Source organism: Drosophila pseudoobscura, chromosome 3 (assembly GCF_009870125.1).
Source record: "Drosophila pseudoobscura strain MV-25-SWS-2005 chromosome 3, UCI_Dpse_MV25, whole genome shotgun sequence".
In the NCBI taxonomy this organism is placed as follows: Eukaryota; Metazoa; Arthropoda; class Insecta; order Diptera; family Drosophilidae; genus Drosophila; species Drosophila pseudoobscura.
The window spans coordinates 19,179,985-19,199,091 of record NC_046680.1 but is presented as its reverse complement, the minus strand read 5'-3'; the positions used below and the strand labels follow the sequence as shown (position 1 = coordinate 19,199,091).

The following is a 19,107-nucleotide window of genomic DNA, read 5'->3' as shown; positions in this document are numbered from 1 at the left end:
CAACTAAGAAGGAAGTCATTACACAGAGTTCGTAAGTTGTTCTTTAAGTACATCTTAGGAAATAAAATTCCATGCTAAAAGAATGGTTTTCTTTTAATGGAAATATTTCAGATACCACAGATACCACCTCCCCCCAAGAAACCTCGATCAACACCAACCCATTTCGTAATATTTATCATCTTTAAATGCCATCAAGAGTAAGCTCTTTAAGATCCTATCAATAGAGGCCCCTGGAGTCTGTGGGGCTGGGGAAACTCTACAATTCCCAGTCCCTTTGTCCCTTTTCGCCCACATGGCCAATATGATTTTTATGCTAATTTTGCGGTCACACGCGCACATCGACACTAGAGCCAAGCCCCAAACCCGAAGCCAATCGTGGAGCTAAAACCAAAGCAAATTGCCAAAGACAAAGAGTAATAGCCACAATGAGAGAGACAGAAGGAAGAAGGGCTTTTGGGGGAGAGGAAAATGAATAAAAATGGTAATCATATTTGCGCTGGCATCGTCCTGAATGATTTTCCGTTTGTTTTACTTAAACAAATTGAAAATTATACGCACCAAAGAGAGACATTTTTCTTTTTGCAATTTAACAACAATTTTACAAGCGTCAATTTTTTGAGTGGAGAAGTGAGAAAGCAGAACAGAAATTTCCAAATCAGTGAGCACAATTTTCTGGTTTCGTTGTCTCGGTAGGCGGAATTGAGGGTAGGGAAGGAAAGGGAAGGGAAGGGAAGGCTGTAGAGCCGGAAAATTCCTTGAATAATTGTAGGTGCCTACTGGGCGAACATTTGTTTCGGTCGCCAGGGGATGCCATCAATTTGAAAGCAATTAAATTATACATTCCTCCTAATTCTATTGTATTTTCTGTGCTTTACAGATCCTATTGTGAACGCGAATATCGGGACTGTCGTCTGCAGACTTGCTATGTCCAATCACCGGCCTATCCTGGCCTGTATCCCCGCGCTCTGAACTGTCGCTATAAGCTGCACACCCGCCAGCCCTATATCAAGTTGTATCTGCAAAACGAACAGTTTGCTGTGGATGGTCAAAGGTAAGTTTATTGAACGAATAATGGGCCACATCCACCATTGATTTCTCTTCCTTTTCTCTTTGCTTCTCATAATTTCTGCAATTCATTCTTTCAAACGATGCAAAATATATATGGCCCAACATTAGCCGTTTTTCAGGCTTTAAAAAACGTTTGTTTTATGCAAATGTATTTCCATTTTTCTCTATCTATCTTTTTTCATCCGTTTTTTGGTGGGACCAGAATTAGTGTTAAATTTAACGCCCTGTAATTTGTCATTTTGGCACGCCGATTGCACAATCCCCAATCCACAATCCACGATTCTCGGGCATTTTCCAAACATCTAGATGTTGCTGGCATTGCTGTAATGCATTTGGCATCCTGACAATGACAATTTGACAGAGCGCTCGTCGCAAAAATTGGCACCAATTTGCTGGAAAACGTTGGCGACATGTCCTCGGCTTGCATTTTCCGTGTCTGTATCTCCGAGTGTCTCTATCTGTGTGTGTGTGTGTGTGTGTGTAAGCATCTGCGTTTGGGTCTGGTTCTCGTTCTGGGAAATTGGCCAAAGGATTACGTTTTGAGTGAGGTTGCCGTCACTTTTACAGGGGGTGGGAAAGGGAAAAGGAGAAAGCTTTTGAGTCGGCAGCAGTCATGGCTGCCTTGTATTATTAATGCCAAAATGATGAAAGCGTCTGCGAGAAAGACGAGTCCTCCACAACAATTGCTTAGGTCTCTCGCTTAAAGCTTATAGATTGGCTGAAAGGAGCGCGAAATCTGTGACATTCTGAGAATTTCAGCAACAACAAAGGAATAGGAATAGAATTTGAGTGAATTCGGAGTGAATGCTTAAGTACAGAGCTCCCCCCCAAAATGATTGAATAATTACGGATTTATCTGTAAAATGGGTTCAATCGTACTTTTGTAAGGAGCATCCAAGGTGGCTTAGGTAATTGGTAAGCTATCAGAAAAACAGGAAAAAGAATGGTGGATCTGCGAGAATGAAAATATAAGTAGACGTAGACGCTCTTTTTGTATATGTAGATCAAAGATTTAACCCTTGGTCCTTTAGTCCATCCTTTGCAAACCTTTTAAAGTCGTTTAGCGAGCAATAAATCGTTTTACTGTGAACTCAACCAATCATTCAACATTCAACATGAATAGTGTTCATCAAGAGGCTAATACAGATCTGAAAATTCACATTTTAACCACCTCTATTCCCCCGTATAATACCTGGATCTCCCTTTATGCGGCCCGCTTCGTATGCGCACACATTTTTTCACAGATTTCTGTAAAAAACTAAGCTCCTCAGCATTCACACACCTGTCAAAAGGTACTCTTCGTTTTTGTATAGATATTTTTTGTTGAATTATCGCCACGAAATTCTCGACTATAAAATATATTCATTCGATGTCTATTCATTCCAAAATGGCTCTTTAATATTTAACTTTTATTTCAAATCAAAATATAGAAATGTTTCTTTGGTAGAAGCCAATCCCGTTGTGGCCCTTTAATTTGGTGGGGCACTTGCAGCAAGTTGCTTAAATCCAAACTTAAATATTTAATGGAGCGGCCAAGTGGGCATAAATCTCCCACTGGACTGCCTCTCCTTCTGTTGCCGCACATTCAATTTACATTTACTTAACGGAAATGACCCTTCGCAAAATATTTGCCTCATCATGGGTCAAAGGTCCTGCTTCCGTTCCCCGCCAAAATGTAGTGGGGGGGCGGAGGACCTAATGATGTGGGGGGAGGGTAAATCCTTCGGCTTTTAACACTTTGCGGACTCCCGACAGAAGTATCCGGAGTATCTTAGAGCCTGTTTGATGTGCAAATGCCCGGAGTCAGCGTATTTCCCTGTCGACTGTCCTTGTCAATTCCTCCTGTGGCAGGCAGGCACCCATCCCATCCAGATGCTGCCACATGCCATGCCACGTGCACATCAAGCAACAGCAAGTCGGAATTAGATAAGCAACATTCAATTTATTTTTATAGATTCAATTTGAATATTTACCTTTTGAAAAGTCCAATGCAAGGACCAGAACTCCCCACTCCCCCCTCCCGCATTCCGTCACGGCCGAGGGACGAGACACGGACTCACGTCAAAGTTGCCAACTTTGAGTTGGGTCTCTGCCAAAGTAGTGGGTGGGTGGGGGCAGGAAGCGTAGGGCCAAAATCCCCTTTAAGTGTGTATTAATTTGCAAGTCTAAGTTGTCTTTGGGGTCCTACAGCACCCCCTCTCTTGCACGCAGGAAAGGATTAGACAAACATCCCCTTTTCGAAGGAGCTAATCGGGAGCTGGAGCTGGGTCTGGGGTCTTCTGATTGAAAGTTACTCAAATTAGGTTTTGCTTTGGCATTGAAGCTGGCAGAAATGTTGGTTCTACGAGAGATTAATTCATTTCAGGGCAAATATACATCAAGTTTCATCAATCTGTGGTCCAACCAGCTCAAAGAAGTGCCTAACCTTTGGTTAAATCGTCCTTAAATTCAGTTTTTATACGTATGTATGTTGTGGTACCTCACAGATGCGAAACATTAGTCTATTCTATTAACCTTTGCTTAAAGGGCCCGCTAGAACCAGTTGGACCTTTGCTTAAATCTCCCATAGATCCAGTCCGTCTGACATCCGCAACCACAGTCATGCCCCCGCTCGCTGGATGCCGAGTCAGCAAGAACTTTTCCCCTGATGCTGGAGCTCTTTTATAAATCACTCCATTTTATTGCTCGGCCCCTTTGGCGGCTGTCAAAAAACACAACCCACAACAACATTCCTAAGTCCTCTGCCCCATGCAGATGCGAGTATACGAAAAATATATATATGTATATAGAATTTCTGCTGTGGCAGCAGAATCGGGCAGAACTTGGACATGGCGGATGGATGCCAAACAAATGCAAAAGTCATCGAGTAAAAAAGTTTTTTAATATGCCAAAATTATTACCAGTCAGTGCTTTATTTTTTTTCCTTGCCATTGCTTTTCTTTTTTCTTTTTTGTAGTCGTATTTTTGTTGATATGTGTTTGGGCCAAAAAAGTTTTCCCCCAAAACCCAAGGAACAATTTCCCATACTCTCGCTTTGTAATCAACTTTCTGGCCGACATCGCATTTATTATCAATAAGTTGGATTAGCTCTTCGAAATGCCCGAAATGCGGAGGAAAACTTGCTGACAAAGTGATTAAATTGACTGAAACGAACGACTAGCTAATAGAAATCTATCTATACATAGATATAGATACAAAAGTTGGCAAAAAGTTTCCTGCCCAACTTTCCTGCGATGGTCACACAGAAAGAAAAGACCCCAGAAGAAAGAGGAACGGCTCAATGAAACTGTCAATTAAATTGGAATTTTTGATCAACTTTCGAAATCAGAGTCAACTGCCTTTTTGATTTCGATTCACAGGCTCTGCCGGCCTGCTCTCTCTATGAATCGGTCTGCGTTTGATGAAAGTTCAGTGGGTAATTGCCAAAGTTAGCTTTCAATTAGAAAGTTGCCACACTCGTACAATCACTGACACGGACCCACACAAAAGCCAGGTGAGAGGCATTTCATTTGCCTTTTGAACTGGCCAGCAATCAGTCAGATCCTCCACTGCCATGGGGCGAGCTGAATTGTGAATCGACAGAGGCATACACAAAAAAAGAATGGCATCCCGGCCCCACGGCCCGGGCTGTCATCGTCGGCATGGATGGACTGAGCTGAAGGCACCTCATCTCCCTGCATTGGCTGGACGGAGGAATAAAGGTCACTTCGTCTAGGGCGCAGAGCTCTCCATCAGTCAGGGTTATGCCGAGGCCAGACAGCCAGCAAAAAATTAAAAGCATCCCCGGGACCGACGCAAGAAATTAGGAAAGGCTTCAGAACAGACGCTTTTGATTTTGTGCTATACGTTTTTTTCACCTTTTTCTTTGCTTTGGAAAATTCCTTTTTCAAACTACATCCACCGATTCCTCCCTGGCTCCCTGTGGCAAGCAAAGTGGAAATGAATGTCATGACCAAAGATGGGGTTTGGGCAGAATTTATTTCGGACTCAGCATTCAGTAAGAGCAACTTGAAGTAGAAATTCGTGGAGATTTGTGAATGGAATACTACAGCTTTAAACCTTTTAAAGGCTTTTAATGAATGGCTGAATGCAGCCGTAAAGTGAGCAAGCTCTCTTATCCAATCATTCAACATTCACCATGAGTGCCATTTACCAATTGGCTAATACAGATGAGAAAGTTTTCAAACTCACATCTCTATGCCTCCGTATAGACCCTGCCTACCCCCACTTTTCAAACATTTCTGCACAGATTCGATCTGGCACTAAAAGGCTCAACACTCTGTCAACAGTCAATTCAATTTCACTCTGTCCTTCATATCTTTGGGGTTCTTTGTGCACTTTTTTATTTCGTTATTTCTGCTATGTGAGTTTTTTAATTGTTCAGTTTGCGCTTCGATATTGAATTATCGTCGCCGGGCAAATTTGATGTGACATCTGGTGCTTCGATAATTGAATTGAGACATTGCCTTCAGCCCTTTTCATAGTGCAAACACTCTTTTTTATTGCAGATGCGAGAACGTCATGACCTGTCCGATCAGGCCCATAGGATCGGGCAACGAGCACTGCCCCTTCGACTGGCTGGCGGTCTACGATGGACGCGACGAGCACTCGCCGCTTATAGGCAAGTTCTGTGGCCTCGGCAAGTTCCCATTCAGCATCATTGGTGAGTGGCTCCCCCCATCCCCACCCAATCCCCAGCCCGATGTCAGTCTCATCCACAACATTTCCATTTCTCATCCTTCCCATCGTCTGTAGGCACATCACAATATATGTATGTGGAGTTTGTTACATCGCCCGCGGGGCCGCTGCTGAATACGGGCTTCCATTTCAATGTTGGCAACTGGCCAGGCCACGTGGAGACGGCCGGAATTAAGCATGGGGTCTGCGACTGGCTGCTGAGCTCCGACTCACTGAAGGACAGCAGCGCCAGCGAGGGCATCTTCCTGAGCATTGCCCACTGGTATCCGCCGAATACGTCCTGCAGCTATCACATCAAAGGACATATCGGGGAAATTGTGCGGCTCTATTTCCCTAGGTAAGCATTACATATTCCATTAATTTCATTAGGGACTTGCCCATTAGGGTGATTGGCTTCGGAGGGGGCAGTCGCATGTAATGGTTGTTATCCAACAGGATTGTGGTTTCCTCAATGATCCTGTCATAATTATTTACGCGATGTTGTACAATTTGTGGCATCAGCTCTTAAAATTTCAGCGTCGGGGTCACTCTTTACTTATTTTAGGAGATTAAGGAGGTAAGGAGGATGTAAGGAGCTTATTACGAATTATAAATCAAATATAAATTGATTTTCTCGTTGGCTTCTTTCAAAATGTTGTGTCTCTTATAACCTACGTCGAAAAAAGCCGACGGATCGGGGTCACGTCTTCAAACAACTGCGGATTATAGTAGGAGTTAAAGAAAGTAAAAAGTATGGGCCTCTTTTGGAATCAATTTTCAACTATAAAAATAGTTTATCCTGTCTATCGTGTCATTTGCAGCCTCGCTGATTTATTTGACAACATATGACCAAGGAGATTCCCTTTGGAGTCGTAACGATCAGGGTCACCAATGGCCTCCCCCAAGCATTGGCCTTTTCAAGTTTTTCCATTAAAATTTTCATTTTGTAACCAGTTTTCTTCCGACAAGAAGCATCCCAGTTGATCCCTCTACAGTCCGAAATCCGTTTGTCGGTCTTTTCTCTACAAGTGCAAAGTTTTGCGGCTATGTGGGGGCGGTTTGCATTTCCTTCCTCCACCACCTACCATCCCCCCCTGCCTCCTTGTGTTGGCAATCCTCGGGCTTGGGCTTGGGCTTGGGCTCTACTCGGGCCGGAGCTTTCCTCATTGCGTTCTATGCTGTAAGCGTATTTTAATGAAATTTTCCGCAAAGATTTATGTGACATTTTAATTTAACGTGTCGGAGCTGAAGTTGTTCACCACAAACACACTCCGCATATATCCGCATATATATATATTCAGTAATATATATATTTTTTACATTGTTCAGAGCCGGCAGTAGTCAAAGTGTTTGTCGCCAGGCCGTTGTTTGTGTCTGAAGTGCCAGAGTCTCTCTGAACTTTTTGGCCAAGTGTCGCATCGATTGTGCATTTCATTTCATTTCGAGTACGAGAGGACGAGTACCGAGTACCGAGCACCGAGTATTTTCCACTGCATTTCCCCTTCATTTCCATTGCTGGCCTGTGAAATATTTTATTGTGCTGCGGTTTTTGGCATAAAGGATAAGGAATGAAAACGACTATAAGGATGAATCCAAAGACTATGGCAAAGTTTTCCAACTCTGACACTTTGAGGGCACATTGATGGTTGCGAAACTTTTCAGGGAAAACCAGATAAAGAAAGGAGTTTCCAAAGTACATTTTCAGAGGAAATTTCATATTAGAAGCATAATTTAGGGATTTTAGTTGGTTAAGCGGTAAACAAGCGACTTAAACTCGCAGTAATGCCATAATAAACATGAATTCTGTTGTGGGTTTGTGAGCGAGTGCAGTTGGTTGAAATTAAGTGAAATATGGTTGGAGATTGTTCATTTTCTGTTCTGTATGATTGAGGAGGAGTTGCGGAAAGGTTGAGTGGCCTTCGTTTTGGATTGAAAAGTACCCAGAGATGTCCCTCCGCCCCATTCTTCCAATGCTAATCTCCCAATGGATCCCGAATACCTCCTTCCTTTGTTGCCTACACATTTCCCATTTTCTCGAACACGAGTACAACGCTTTATCCGTAATCCAGCTGCAATTGCAATGATTCGTTGACCCCCTCTCCCACACACACACACACACACACATACAGACAGGCACACATCCGCCCAAATCCTTGCCGTACTTGGTTGTTGCAACTCCTGTAATTTATGCAGAAAATGTTGCCAAGTTTTTGCTGGGAAACTGCTAAAGAAAACTATGTACAGGGTAGACATCACACAGGGCAGGGATGGGCAGATGGACAGGAAGAGATCGAGCAGGCAGGCGGCCAACGGACAGGAGAGGGTTAAAATATCAAACAAGTTTTTGCCAAAAGATAAATATTTATGTCCACCTACAAAATGAGGCAAGGCAAGGAGCGAGGTCTGTGCACCACCCCAATAAAGGAGAGGTGCACCCCATCGCATGGGGCCCCCCGAGCGTGGGGCAGGTGGAAAAGTTGTGCGCACGTTTACACCGATTGCCATTAGGAGTTCAGAAGTGGGCTACATGATTGCGTGATTACAGTGCACAAAATGCAACCGAACATGGCGTAAGCAATCGACGGAGACAGCAAGACAGGGAGAACGAGAGAGTGATACAGAAAGGGGGCGTGCTTGGGCAAGAGAATGGAAAAGCCACGTTAGTTTGTTGTTGTTTGGGGCAAAAGTTCCAAAGTAGACTAAAAATGCAATGGGAAAACGCACACACAACGTTCTCATGCACTTTTCTGGGGATGTTGTTGTCTTTTTCTTGGGTCTCCAGTTAGCACTCGTTCTCGTTGTTGGATTCGTCGCTGTACTCGTTCTCGTTGTTGTTATTTGCCGGTAACTTCTCTCTCAAATTGTTGCAAACGCCCACAACAACAGCTACAACAATTGCAGACCATTAGAAGAGGTTCTTCCGTAGTCCTCCTCTAGGAGAAATTTCAGTTTACATTCAGGCTCTTCCCGCAAAACCTTGAGTACATCTACGAGTAGCTACATACATATATATGTGGGTGTGCGCTCACTCTCCTGTTCGTCCTGCGGCCTGTCGCTGGAGTCTAGACGCTGTCGACATTGTTTCCAACAAAGTTGCTCATTTAAGTAACATGTCATGGCTTTGCTTTCGGTTGCCTCTTCCGTTTTTGTTTGCTACGACTTTGTCCTCTACTCTTTTTTTCCCCCCAGTGGTCTGACCAGATGTTGAACTACTCCTTGAGTATATTGCACTTAAGTTTTCGGCTACGCGGAGAGAAAAAGAGAGAGAGAGCGTGGAAAAACAATCCATTTGCTTGGACACACACAGACACTTGGGCAGCTGTCGATCTAAATCAAGCTACTAACTACTTAGTGTCTGCTGCTATCCGCTATTGTCTGCTGGATAAAATTACGGCCATATACTGAGTTGTTCTATCTACTAATTAATGGTGGAACCTATCTATCTTTATGGTTTAGTGTGTCTCAGGTTTACCGAGTTTTTGTACTCAAAGTAGTCCTGTTTAATGAAAACTAAGGTCTCAAAGCCAGTTCCGCTATATCACATTATCACTCTACTTGAAATATACTTATGAGCACATTCAAGCCCTACTTTGATCCAATTTCTCTGCATAGTCCTCGCCAGCACAGCCAGAAATGAAGCTGTGTATAGATTTCTGGGGCCAGGAGTTTCTTTTTATCCATTCGCTTTCTATATATTGCATTACATACCATAAACCACTAATAGAATGCCCCAATAAAACATTATACCGATACACAAAGTGCGCCTCGGTACCTCGATACCTCGTAACCCTGTAACCCACAATCAATAACCAAAAGAAAATCAATTGTAGCCATACACCACCTTCATTTTCCCCGAATAGCACCATCCATTTACAAGCTTTGCAATAGGCCAGAAAAAAAGACCACAAAAAGCACAACAAAAATCCGCTTGAAATGCACAAGACGTGGCACATAGTCGTGCTTGGGCTATTTATAAGCCTTATGGCCGCATAAACTGGCGCTTTGGGCTTTTGGCCACGACACCAATCGACTCCCATATGCACATAACCAAGCAAACCAGTTGACAAACCAGCAGGGCCCCACCTCTGAGCAAAGAACCCCCCAACCGCCCACTGAGTCAGCAGAACTGAGGACGGACTGGCTTTTGGGGGAGACTCTCTGGTCCCTGGAACTAGGCTAGGCTGCAAACGGATTACGAGGACATGCCGCAGGGCGTTGGGGCTTACTTTTCGACGACGCGTACGTGAATGACGCTATGGGCACGTCGAGTAGGGGAATGGCTACAAAAAAGAGTAAAAATAAAAAATAGTAACTCTGCTCTATTATGAATAGTGGTGGGGACTCACAGACTGCCATAAAAAACAAGAGAGAGTAAGAGAAACCAAATGAAATTTGTGCCACACTGCGCCGCCAGGGAGGTAGATTAGGGGGCGTAGCTGGCGGGTGCCTACCCCCATTTCCCCCACAGCATACTGCTGATGATGGTGATTTCTCGCTGCCCTCCTCCTCAGCCGCACTTTTTTTTGTTGCTCTGCCAACTTTTTGTGTGGGTTAATAAAATGTTGTATTATGTCATATTTTTGGATAGAGCATAGTAATGTAATTGCATTCACCGCAGTCTGAAATGGTTATATAAAAGGATTCAGGATACACATGAACGAATGGCTAAGCAGCAGTCGGTCACATTTTTGTACATAATAATTTGTGGAATTTGTGGCATAATGCAGGAGCGGCTCTGCGAATAAAAGAGCTGCAAATGTAATCGAGATGAGTATTTTTGCAATGAGTATAAGCCGTGAAATACGGGTAAATTATGGCAAATATGGAGATGCCGGTTTGCTGTAAGAGTTTCCATTTGAACCAGGAACCATGGAACCCCAGAGGTTCCCCCATCCTTTCACTTCTTGACAGCATATATAAGTATAAATATATACATACCATATTTTGGTATATTACTAAGTTCCTCTGGCCGAAGTAAAGGTAATCCCTGCAGACCCTGCAATCCCCGAAATTACTGCAGAAAATTGGCCTTCCACATCAGCTCGTTGCAAATATTCTGTGCGGCTGCCGCAAATAGTTTTGGAATGCAATTTAACACTGGAAAGCATGCAGCTCACATCGCGGACCCAGAAAACCCCTCAGACGTGAGAGAATTCACCTGTTACCTCGGGGGGAATTTATATTAAATTATACTGCGGCCTGGCACCATGCCAGACCCTGCCACATGCTGGGCTAGATTTATGATTGTCAACCATTTTTGTACCGTTTTCCACTTTTCTTTGCAGCTTCCGCATCAATCGCATCGAGTCGCCGATTCTGAAGTACGAGGGAGACTGCGGCGAATCGCTGACGATCTACGATTCGGACCACGCCGATCCCGCTCGGATCATCAAGACCTTCTGCGACACCTTCTCGCGGCCAATGGAGAAGGTGGACTTTGTGAGCACCAGCCCCTCGCTGTACGTGCAGTTCGACTCGAAGACGGGCAGCTACAGCGGCAGCTCACTGTACTACTGGGCCCACTACGACTTCTTCAACAACACGCGCTTCGGCGACCCCGTTCCGAACACCCTGTGCGACGAGGTGATGTACGCCTGGAAGCACCCGGGCGGACGCCTCCGGTCGCCCCTCAATTCGCTGATCTTCAAGCGCACGGGCGGCAGCGATGTGCGGTGCCAGTACAAGTTCGTGACGGACAAGAGGCTGTACGCACGGGCCATTATCGAGGTGAATTCGGTGTCCTTCAAGGAGCTGCCGTACAACAGCAACGCGTGCACCCGGTGCCACGAGGAGCGGGTGGACAAGCTGGTCATCTGGGAGGAGCGGGACAAGTATCAGAACAACCTCGCCTGCTTCTGCGACAACATACCGCGGGCGGTGCGCGTCATCTCGTCGGCGGACCAGATGAACCTCGAGATGATCGTCCAGGGCCAGCACGCCATCACCTCCTACTTCAAGAACCCCAATCCGCTCTTCGAGGCCACCTACGAGTTCGCCCACGGTCCGCTGTGCGGCCCCATCACCTTGGGGCCCTCGCCGGACGGGGAGCTGGTGTTCCCCTACAAGAAGGCCCTCGCGATGGTGGCCGGACCGATGGCTCCGCCCGAGCACCACTACCGCCGCGAGAAGTGCATCTGGGAACTGAAGGTGGCCGCCCAGCGGGACCTGTGGCTCAATCTGGAGAAGGCGCGCTTCGCCGACCGCAGCTGCGAGAGTGCCAAGATCGAGGTGTATCTGGCCGGTCGCCTGGAGCCGCGCTTCGTTGTCTGCCCGGAGAACATATCAATGGCCCGGGACCTGCCCATCCTGACCACGGCCGAGCTGGGGGCCACCGGGGCCGACCAGGAGCCACTGCCCGTGCTCATCCAGTACACGGGCGACGGGCAGCCGGGACGCAACATTTTCCGCCTGGTCTGGAGCGAGCTCTTCCACCTGCCGCGCAATCCCGACGGCAGTCTGGCCGCCTCCCTCCTGCAGGACGCCGGCTGCGACTTCCGCTGCCCCGGCGACACAGAGGTCTGCATACCCCGCCACCTGCTCTGCAACGGGGTGGCCAATTGCCCCAACGTGACGCACTCCTCGACGCTCGACCAACTGACGCGTCACATCGAGTGGAACCTCGAGCAGCTCGGTCTCCTCCACCACGCCGGCGAGTACCGCCAGCTGGTCCTGCACGACGAGTCGCCGGAGATCTGTCTGCGACGGGACCTCAGCGAGCTGCCCTACGGCAAGCTCTCCCTCATCGCCCTGGGCCTGTGCCTGATGTTCGCCCTGCTCTTCGCCATCTTGCGCCGGATGTGCCGTCGGTCGCCCAAGCAGTCGGGGTTGCATCAATTGCACGAGGATTACTAAATGGACAGACATTTTGACAGACATTTCAGATATGATATTGACTTTCAGGGAGACTGGGCGTATAAGGAGGGTGATTGGGCAACATCTCTGGAAGCTAACGAGATGTGTTGCCAGTAGAGAATCAACGAAACACTTTAGTGGCAAACATTCAGAGTAGATTTCGGTGCAGAATTAATTTGTTTTCCAGGTGTACTTTAAAGATGTGTGGATGCGCATTAGAGAAGATGCCAAAAGTATTGTATTTCCTTAATTTAATTTCATAATTTGTGGGTTCCATTAGAGATGATATGTTAGGTTTAGCTACATTTTAGTAAAACAAATATCAAAGATTTAGGTTACATTTTATTAAGAAAACACACATCAAGTAAAACTCTTGTGACAACCAAGCAGAAATTGCAAGAGCTACCATCACTCTAATGCACACTTTTCATCCATGGTACACTGCCAGAAACTCCCACAACAATCTGCCAATCGTTTCTGAAAGGGGGAAAAAGCCCAGCCCAAATCCAAACCCTATATGTAAGTAATTCTGACCGGTCGAGTCTATAACTTTCCCTTTACGTGACATCTAATGAATATTAATTGAAAATAATTGTACGATAAAAACGAGGCGAAAAAAATGCCCTTCAAACATATAAATGTTTAAAAAACAAAGAAACACACAAAAACGGTAAAAAAAAAAAAAGAAAATATGAAAATTGCCCTGAATAAATTAATTAAAACATGAGAAATTGTCATGTGATAATTGTTAAAATGAGGAATGTTGAAACAAAAAACCAATACTTTCGAAAAGGCATAAAGAAACTAGACTTTAATTAAGGTAGACAGGTAAAATGGCAAAACATGGAAAAAAAAACAAACAAAAAACACAGATAAACACGCAGAAATTTAATTCAACATATTAATAACAATTGTTGGTGGTTTTCTATTAGCTATTATATCTATGAATTATAATACGAGAGGCCATTGTGTTAATATTGGCCAATTGTCAAACAAAAACCACAAGGAAAAGCCACGATTATTTGGCCATACATACATACATATACATGCATGAATATGTATATAATGTACGATATACAATATATTACATTACATAGGGTATATTTTTTGCACATAGATTTACATAGAACATAATTGAAAGGAGAACCTTTCCCCCTCCCTTGCCATCCCAGAACAACAGTGTATTCCATTTAGATGTGTGTGTGTGTAATTGCAAACATTTTGTGAGGAAATTCGGTGAAATATAACATTTTCTTGCGCCCCCAGAAATAATGAAAAATTGTAAATTGAAATGTGGAAAGGGTTTTTAGTATTTAAGTCGGTATAGGAAAGGGCATTGCTGTCATGTTCTTTTATCAAGTTTTCCTTTTATTCACCCCTCCACAACCACACACCCCACACGATACGAATCACACCCAACATGCACCTTAAAGGTACAGTTTAACCCCGTGACAATGCAACTTTTTCTTCAGCAATGCCCGAAGAAGAAGCAAGAGTCAAAGAAAGGCAGAAGAAAGCCAGATATTAGGACACATATTTTAGTGTACATCAGAATTAAATGTATAAATAAAACAATAAATGCGAAATTAAATAATAAATTGCGATATTAAACACGTTTTAATTGAATCGAAAGGAGGGGAAAGCACGTCGACCAATACCAATGCAACTCCACAATGAAAGAAAGAAACAACATGTGGTGTGACTGTCACTGTGGTGAATATACAGCATTGCCAAAAGAAAGGAGAAAGAGAATAGATGAAAGCAACACATGAAACCTTCACCGCGTAATAAAAAGCACGGCGAAAGGGGTAAACGACTCATTGAGAGGGAGAGAGATAGCACCAATACAAATAGCAAAGAGAACATAAAGAACAAGAAAAAGGGTCGAAGAGGAAATGAAATATTGCAACTCTGCCGCGTAACGTGGTGAAAATACGGCACTGCCAGATGGAAACGACGAAAAGCAAAAGAAAGTAAGCGATGAACAGGCTCAACGAAAGCGTAGAGTAGAGAGACGCGAGAAAGGGACGGCGACGACGTCGGCGATTTATATGTCAGCAGGCGAGCAGGCGCAAACGTACGCGACGAGCAAAAGGCGAACGTGAATTTGTGAAAAAAATACTAAGACGACATCAGTTCTTTTTTGTGGAAAGTTCTTCCTTTGTGTTCATTTTTTTTTTAAATTGAGATCTTCTTTGGTTAAGCAATGGAGAAATTCGGTGCACCACGTGGCAAGCGTCCGCGCGTCCAGGTATCGATGGAACAGAAGGAGCAGGCCATTGCCCGCATACTCAACGGAGAGACCAAGGCCGGCATCTCCCGTGAGCTGGGCGTGCCCGAGTCCACCGTCCGTGGCTGGGTGAAGCGCTCCGAGCAGCGCTCCGCTCGCGAGGCCAAAGATAAGCAGAGTAAGTACATGCCCAAGTCCCAAGTGTTTCTATCGAGTAGAAATTCATCAGAAAAATTCCATTTCGTCACGCAGACTTGGACAAGAAGCCATCGCCGCTGCAAGTCCTGAAGCTGCCGCAGAAGCGCAACTTTAATGGGCATTCATTGGCAGCTGACCGGAAGTACATGAGGGACACCCTATCGATGCCGATGCAGACTCCATCTGTAATGCCCATATCATATACGCTTCCCACCATGGCTCCAGTACCATGTCCCATTTCGGTGCCACTGCCACTACTGCCACCCGTGCCCCTTTCAGTGCCGCAAACGGCCGTCGGCGGCCTCAACCAGACGGACGACAGTCAGATGATCTACTGGCTGCACATCTTCAATGCGGGTGTCCTCAACTTCACCTGGATCGTCACGGCGGCTGTCCAGCATGCGCGCGCCCATGGCTATGCGGAACGCCTGACCTTGTGGCAGATCATCAACATATACGTGGAAGAGGCCGCACGCAACGTGGCCGCCAATGCGGGCATATTTGTGAATCCATTGCCGAAAACACAGACAACTCGCATTGGTAACATTTCCCAGACGGCACGTCTCCACATCACAGCCGAGGATGATGAAGAGGACGACGAGCAGTGATAAAGGCAACATCTGTTGGGTTTTTTATGTAAATGAATATCTTATGGGGTACCCCCCTCCCCCCCCAATTACGTTTAATTAAAGATTGTACATAATTACGGCGGTTTTTAATGGTCTTTTTTTTTAATGTTGTTCTCGCGTATGGGAGAGAAAACATAATATATCTGTATTCAGTGACAGCTTTCTTATATGTCAGCCGAGAAATTGGCTGTATACATATTTCTGAAAGTCTGTGTCCATATTAGAAATCGAAGCAACCATAGCTTTTCCGCTCTCAAATGTTCGCAACTTTAGTATAGCCTTTTTTGGCATGGAACTCTCTCAGAACCATCCTGTAATTTGGTAAGCATTTCCATTCCAGAGATTTGCATCTTAAAAAAATGAAAACAAAACAGTTATAACGGCATTTAAGAATGTAAGTAACCTACGATAAATACTTGCGTCTGTTCATCCTCAAAAAGAGATTTCCAGCTGAAAGGAAGCTTTAAATATGATTTCCCATTTGAATGTGGTATCCACCCAATCTACTAGTGCGAGTGCAGCCTGTACATATGTAGTACATAATTGATCGGCCTGGAGGCAATGCTATAGCTATGGCAAAGTGGTAGACTCCATGGCGAGAAGCAGACCTTGTCGCAGCAGCCACACAAATAAAATGGCTGTCAATGGGATTATGTTGTTAAAAGCAAATAATTGCATTTTAATTAGCAGCGAAATAAGTGCGATAATTGGCCCCCGAGCCCGAGCCCGAGCCCGAGTCAGAGTCCGAGTCCGGGGGATCGATATTGGATTGTGGCGATGCGGCAATGGGAATGGGAAAGCTGGGACCATCGGATATCGCCATGTATACCCGCAGTGAATGAATCAGATGCGGCTGGCTTTATTAACCATATTATTATTTCATTTCGATGCGTGTCATGCAAATTTCCATTCGGTGTGACTCGTCTGGACTCCGACTGGCTATGTCCTCTGCCTTTTGGGCCGTGACACGTAATTAAGCGGTTTTATTTGCGGCTTTGCCGCACATTAATTGGTCATGTTAAATGTGAAATTTTATTTGTGAATAAATTTCTATAATTTCAATATAAATATGCGGAAAGATGTGCATCGGTTTGTATTTATTTTCGCCCATTTATGAAAATATTTTCTAGTGGATTATAGATGAACTGATGCGTGTTTTGGTTGTGTCCTTCTCTGGTTGTTTTGTCACATTGTGGGATTATGTTTTTTTTTCCAAAGAGTGTTCTGGCAATCAGACCAATTAGTGGCTGCACTACGACACAATTCAGACCACGTGGTAATTATTCAGTTAGACAGTTGGCTCCAGCGCTAAGAAGGCGTTTGCCCTGGCTTTGAGAGTGCAAACAGATGTTTAAACGCACCACAAAACTACGAAATGTACTCGGCATCTATCCTAATTGTAATCCAATCGGAGGCCATGCATTTCCATTTACCTTTCCGACCAAAAACACTTGGGACTCCGCCGTAATCTAGCCAACATCTTGCACCCCCCCACCACAGCCCACCCACACAAAACACTACCACAAACAGAAGCCACATCGGTCCAAGGCTAAGCCACTGCCCATAAACGGCCCCACGATTATCCACCCAGTTCATCGGCAGAGGCTCTACACCCCACCCACTCTCTCTCTCTCTCTCTCTCTCTCTCTCTCTTTAACATAAAGTTTTTCCATTTTCATGCGGCCCCATAAAAAATATGGACTAGGGAAAGGGATGCCGACGGCCATCACCCACCGCCTCCCGTCGGCCTTGGGGCCGTTGTAAGACGGAGATTTGTGTTTTGGGATTGTGCTCGTCGCTTGCCTTTCCGGATTTTCTTTTGCGATTTTCCCAATCATTTTCGGCATTTTAATGCATGGCATGGAGCGGGCGCGGGGTCGGCGGAGACTAGGCAAAGCCTACGTGTATCAAAGTTGATTATCGTGGAATATTTTTCAGCATGGATTGAGCAAGAGATTTGTGGCTTGTGGCCTGACCTGATTTGCCGCCGCTGGCCCCTCGACCTAAGCTTGGGGATTTGCGCCTAGATTGGTCCTCGAATCCCACCTGCTGTGTGTGTGTGAGCCACTTTGATGAACTTGTTGAGGGGAAAACTTTGCTTGTTTTTTCGTTTGTTTTTTTTTCGAGGAAAATGCAACTTTAATACCCATGAAAACAATAAACGCCTAATGGAATATGGCCAAAGGACGGGGACGAGTGTAAGAGAGAGAAGTATCCGCAAGGTGCTGGAAATTGTGTGTTCAAACGGAAGCGGAAACGGAAATCATATGGCACATGGCACTCGACTCCACACACACACACACACGCACACACGGACAACTGCAGTAGCCATAAAGGTGCCTTGCCTGGCTTTTATGGCCATCGTGGAAATGGCGCGGGAGTGGGAAAACTTTTCGCCACCCACCAAAAATAAACGCATTAGATTTTCGGAATTGGAATTGCGGTTGCAGCTGCCGGCGGTCCACATTCCCCAGGAGCTGAATGCCCAGCAAGTCATAAATCAAACACGTTTAATTAAACTTTACGCACGGCGGGGGATCCCAGATCCCAGATCCCAGCCACAAACGTGGCCAAGAAACTTTGACTCCTGAACTAAGTAAAAATGCAATTAGAAATGCCAGACCAAAGACTCAAAATGAAAAGCGTCCATCTGTAGAGTGCTTTCAGAACCATTTCAGAACGCCACCGCTGCCTCGAAACCCTCGGAGAGGACTCTCTCTCTCAATGGCTGCTGGTCACGTTGCGGGACGTGCATAATGGTTGCATTCGACTGGCGAATGGCGAATGGCGAACAGCGAAAATGTATAAAGAGTTTCCCCTGCCACAAAGTACCCTTCACTCCACACGATTCCATGGGACTTGAAGTGCGCTTGAAGGTGGAACATAGCAGGCACCTGTCGTGCGGTTTAGATAAATGTTTCAAATAACCAAAGCAATCAGCTGAATTTACCACTAAAAATATATCAGTGGACAAGTAGGGATTTTCAACACTTAAAGCAGCTGTGCCACACTTGACTTCTCTTCTGAGTTTTCGAATGCTTTAAAGCGATTCGGTTTAAGTCCTTGAATATCTTCATGCTTGAGCGAGTATCTGAAAGATAATGACAAGTATAGTTTTACAATCCATCAGCTTATGTAATGAGTATCCCTGCAGCTTCTCTCTCGCTTCCATTATCCCCTTTTAATGCCCCAAAAACTTGTTAAAAGCCCACACAAATACACTTTCAGCGGACTGTAAATTATGTGGCAAAATGCTTTCTCGCCAGGACCACCCACCCACCCTCCCTCTCTGCTGCCCCCACCGCCTTCTCCTGTCATGGCAAAGGAAATCACGCAATAAACTAGCGGCGAAAACAAAACTTTAACTACTTTTTCCGCTGGCCGCAGAAACTCGGATGGGGAAAAACTTTTTTGAAACAATACAATTTATATTTATGCGCAGAGGCGACGACG

General features: G+C 45.2%; 3 protein-coding genes across 6 annotated transcripts in view; 2 read left to right on the top strand and 1 right to left on the bottom strand.

The window, feature by feature from the left end:
* The window catches only part of LOC6898850 (uncharacterized), a 56,562-nt gene extending 42,361 nt beyond the window's left edge, over positions 1–14,201 (top strand). For both annotated transcript variants that reach the window (XM_015185026.2, XM_002138786.3), the window contains exons 6-9: positions 878–1,051; positions 5,577–5,731; positions 5,824–6,103; positions 11,031–14,201. In XM_015185026.2, coding sequence (XP_015040512.2) covers positions 878–1,051; positions 5,577–5,731; positions 5,824–6,103; positions 11,031–12,597 — 2,176 coding nt within the window. In that variant the 3' untranslated portion in view covers positions 12,598–14,201. The remainder of the gene's footprint in view (positions 1–877; positions 1,052–5,576; positions 5,732–5,823; positions 6,104–11,030) is intronic.
* Gr58a (Gustatory receptor 58a) overlaps positions 1–19,107 on the bottom strand; it is a 74,386-nt gene that overhangs the window by 51,960 nt on the left and 3,319 nt on the right. The window contains exons 4-5 of one of the 3 annotated variants that reach the window (XR_004468580.1): positions 16,071–18,745; positions 15,729–16,004 (exon numbers count right to left, since the gene is read on the bottom strand). The exons of 1 other annotated variant lie outside the window; for it this stretch is intronic. The gene's annotated coding sequence lies outside the window, so the exon portion shown is untranslated. Of the gene's footprint in view, positions 1–15,728; positions 16,005–16,070; positions 18,746–19,107 lie in introns of those variants that run through there. One more of the 3 variants, XM_002138783.3, reaches the window with a different exon arrangement.
* dany (distal antenna-young) lies at positions 14,448–15,728 on the top strand. Its single transcript, XM_002138784.4, has 2 exons — positions 14,448–15,005; positions 15,080–15,728. Exons 1-2 carry the CDS (start codon positions 14,804–14,806, stop codon positions 15,631–15,633), a joined length of 756 nt encoding a protein of 251 aa, XP_002138820.2. The 5' UTR covers positions 14,448–14,803; the 3' UTR covers positions 15,634–15,728.

Coding starts and splice junctions, on each gene's coding strand:
- dany (XM_002138784.4), top strand. CDS start 14,804: ATGGAGAAATTCGGTGCACCACGTGGCAAGCGTCCGCGCGTCCAGGTA. Junction 15,006..15,079: donor CGAGGCCAAAGATAAGCAGA/GTAAGTACATGC, acceptor TTCGTCACGCAG/ACTTGGACAAGAAGCCATCG.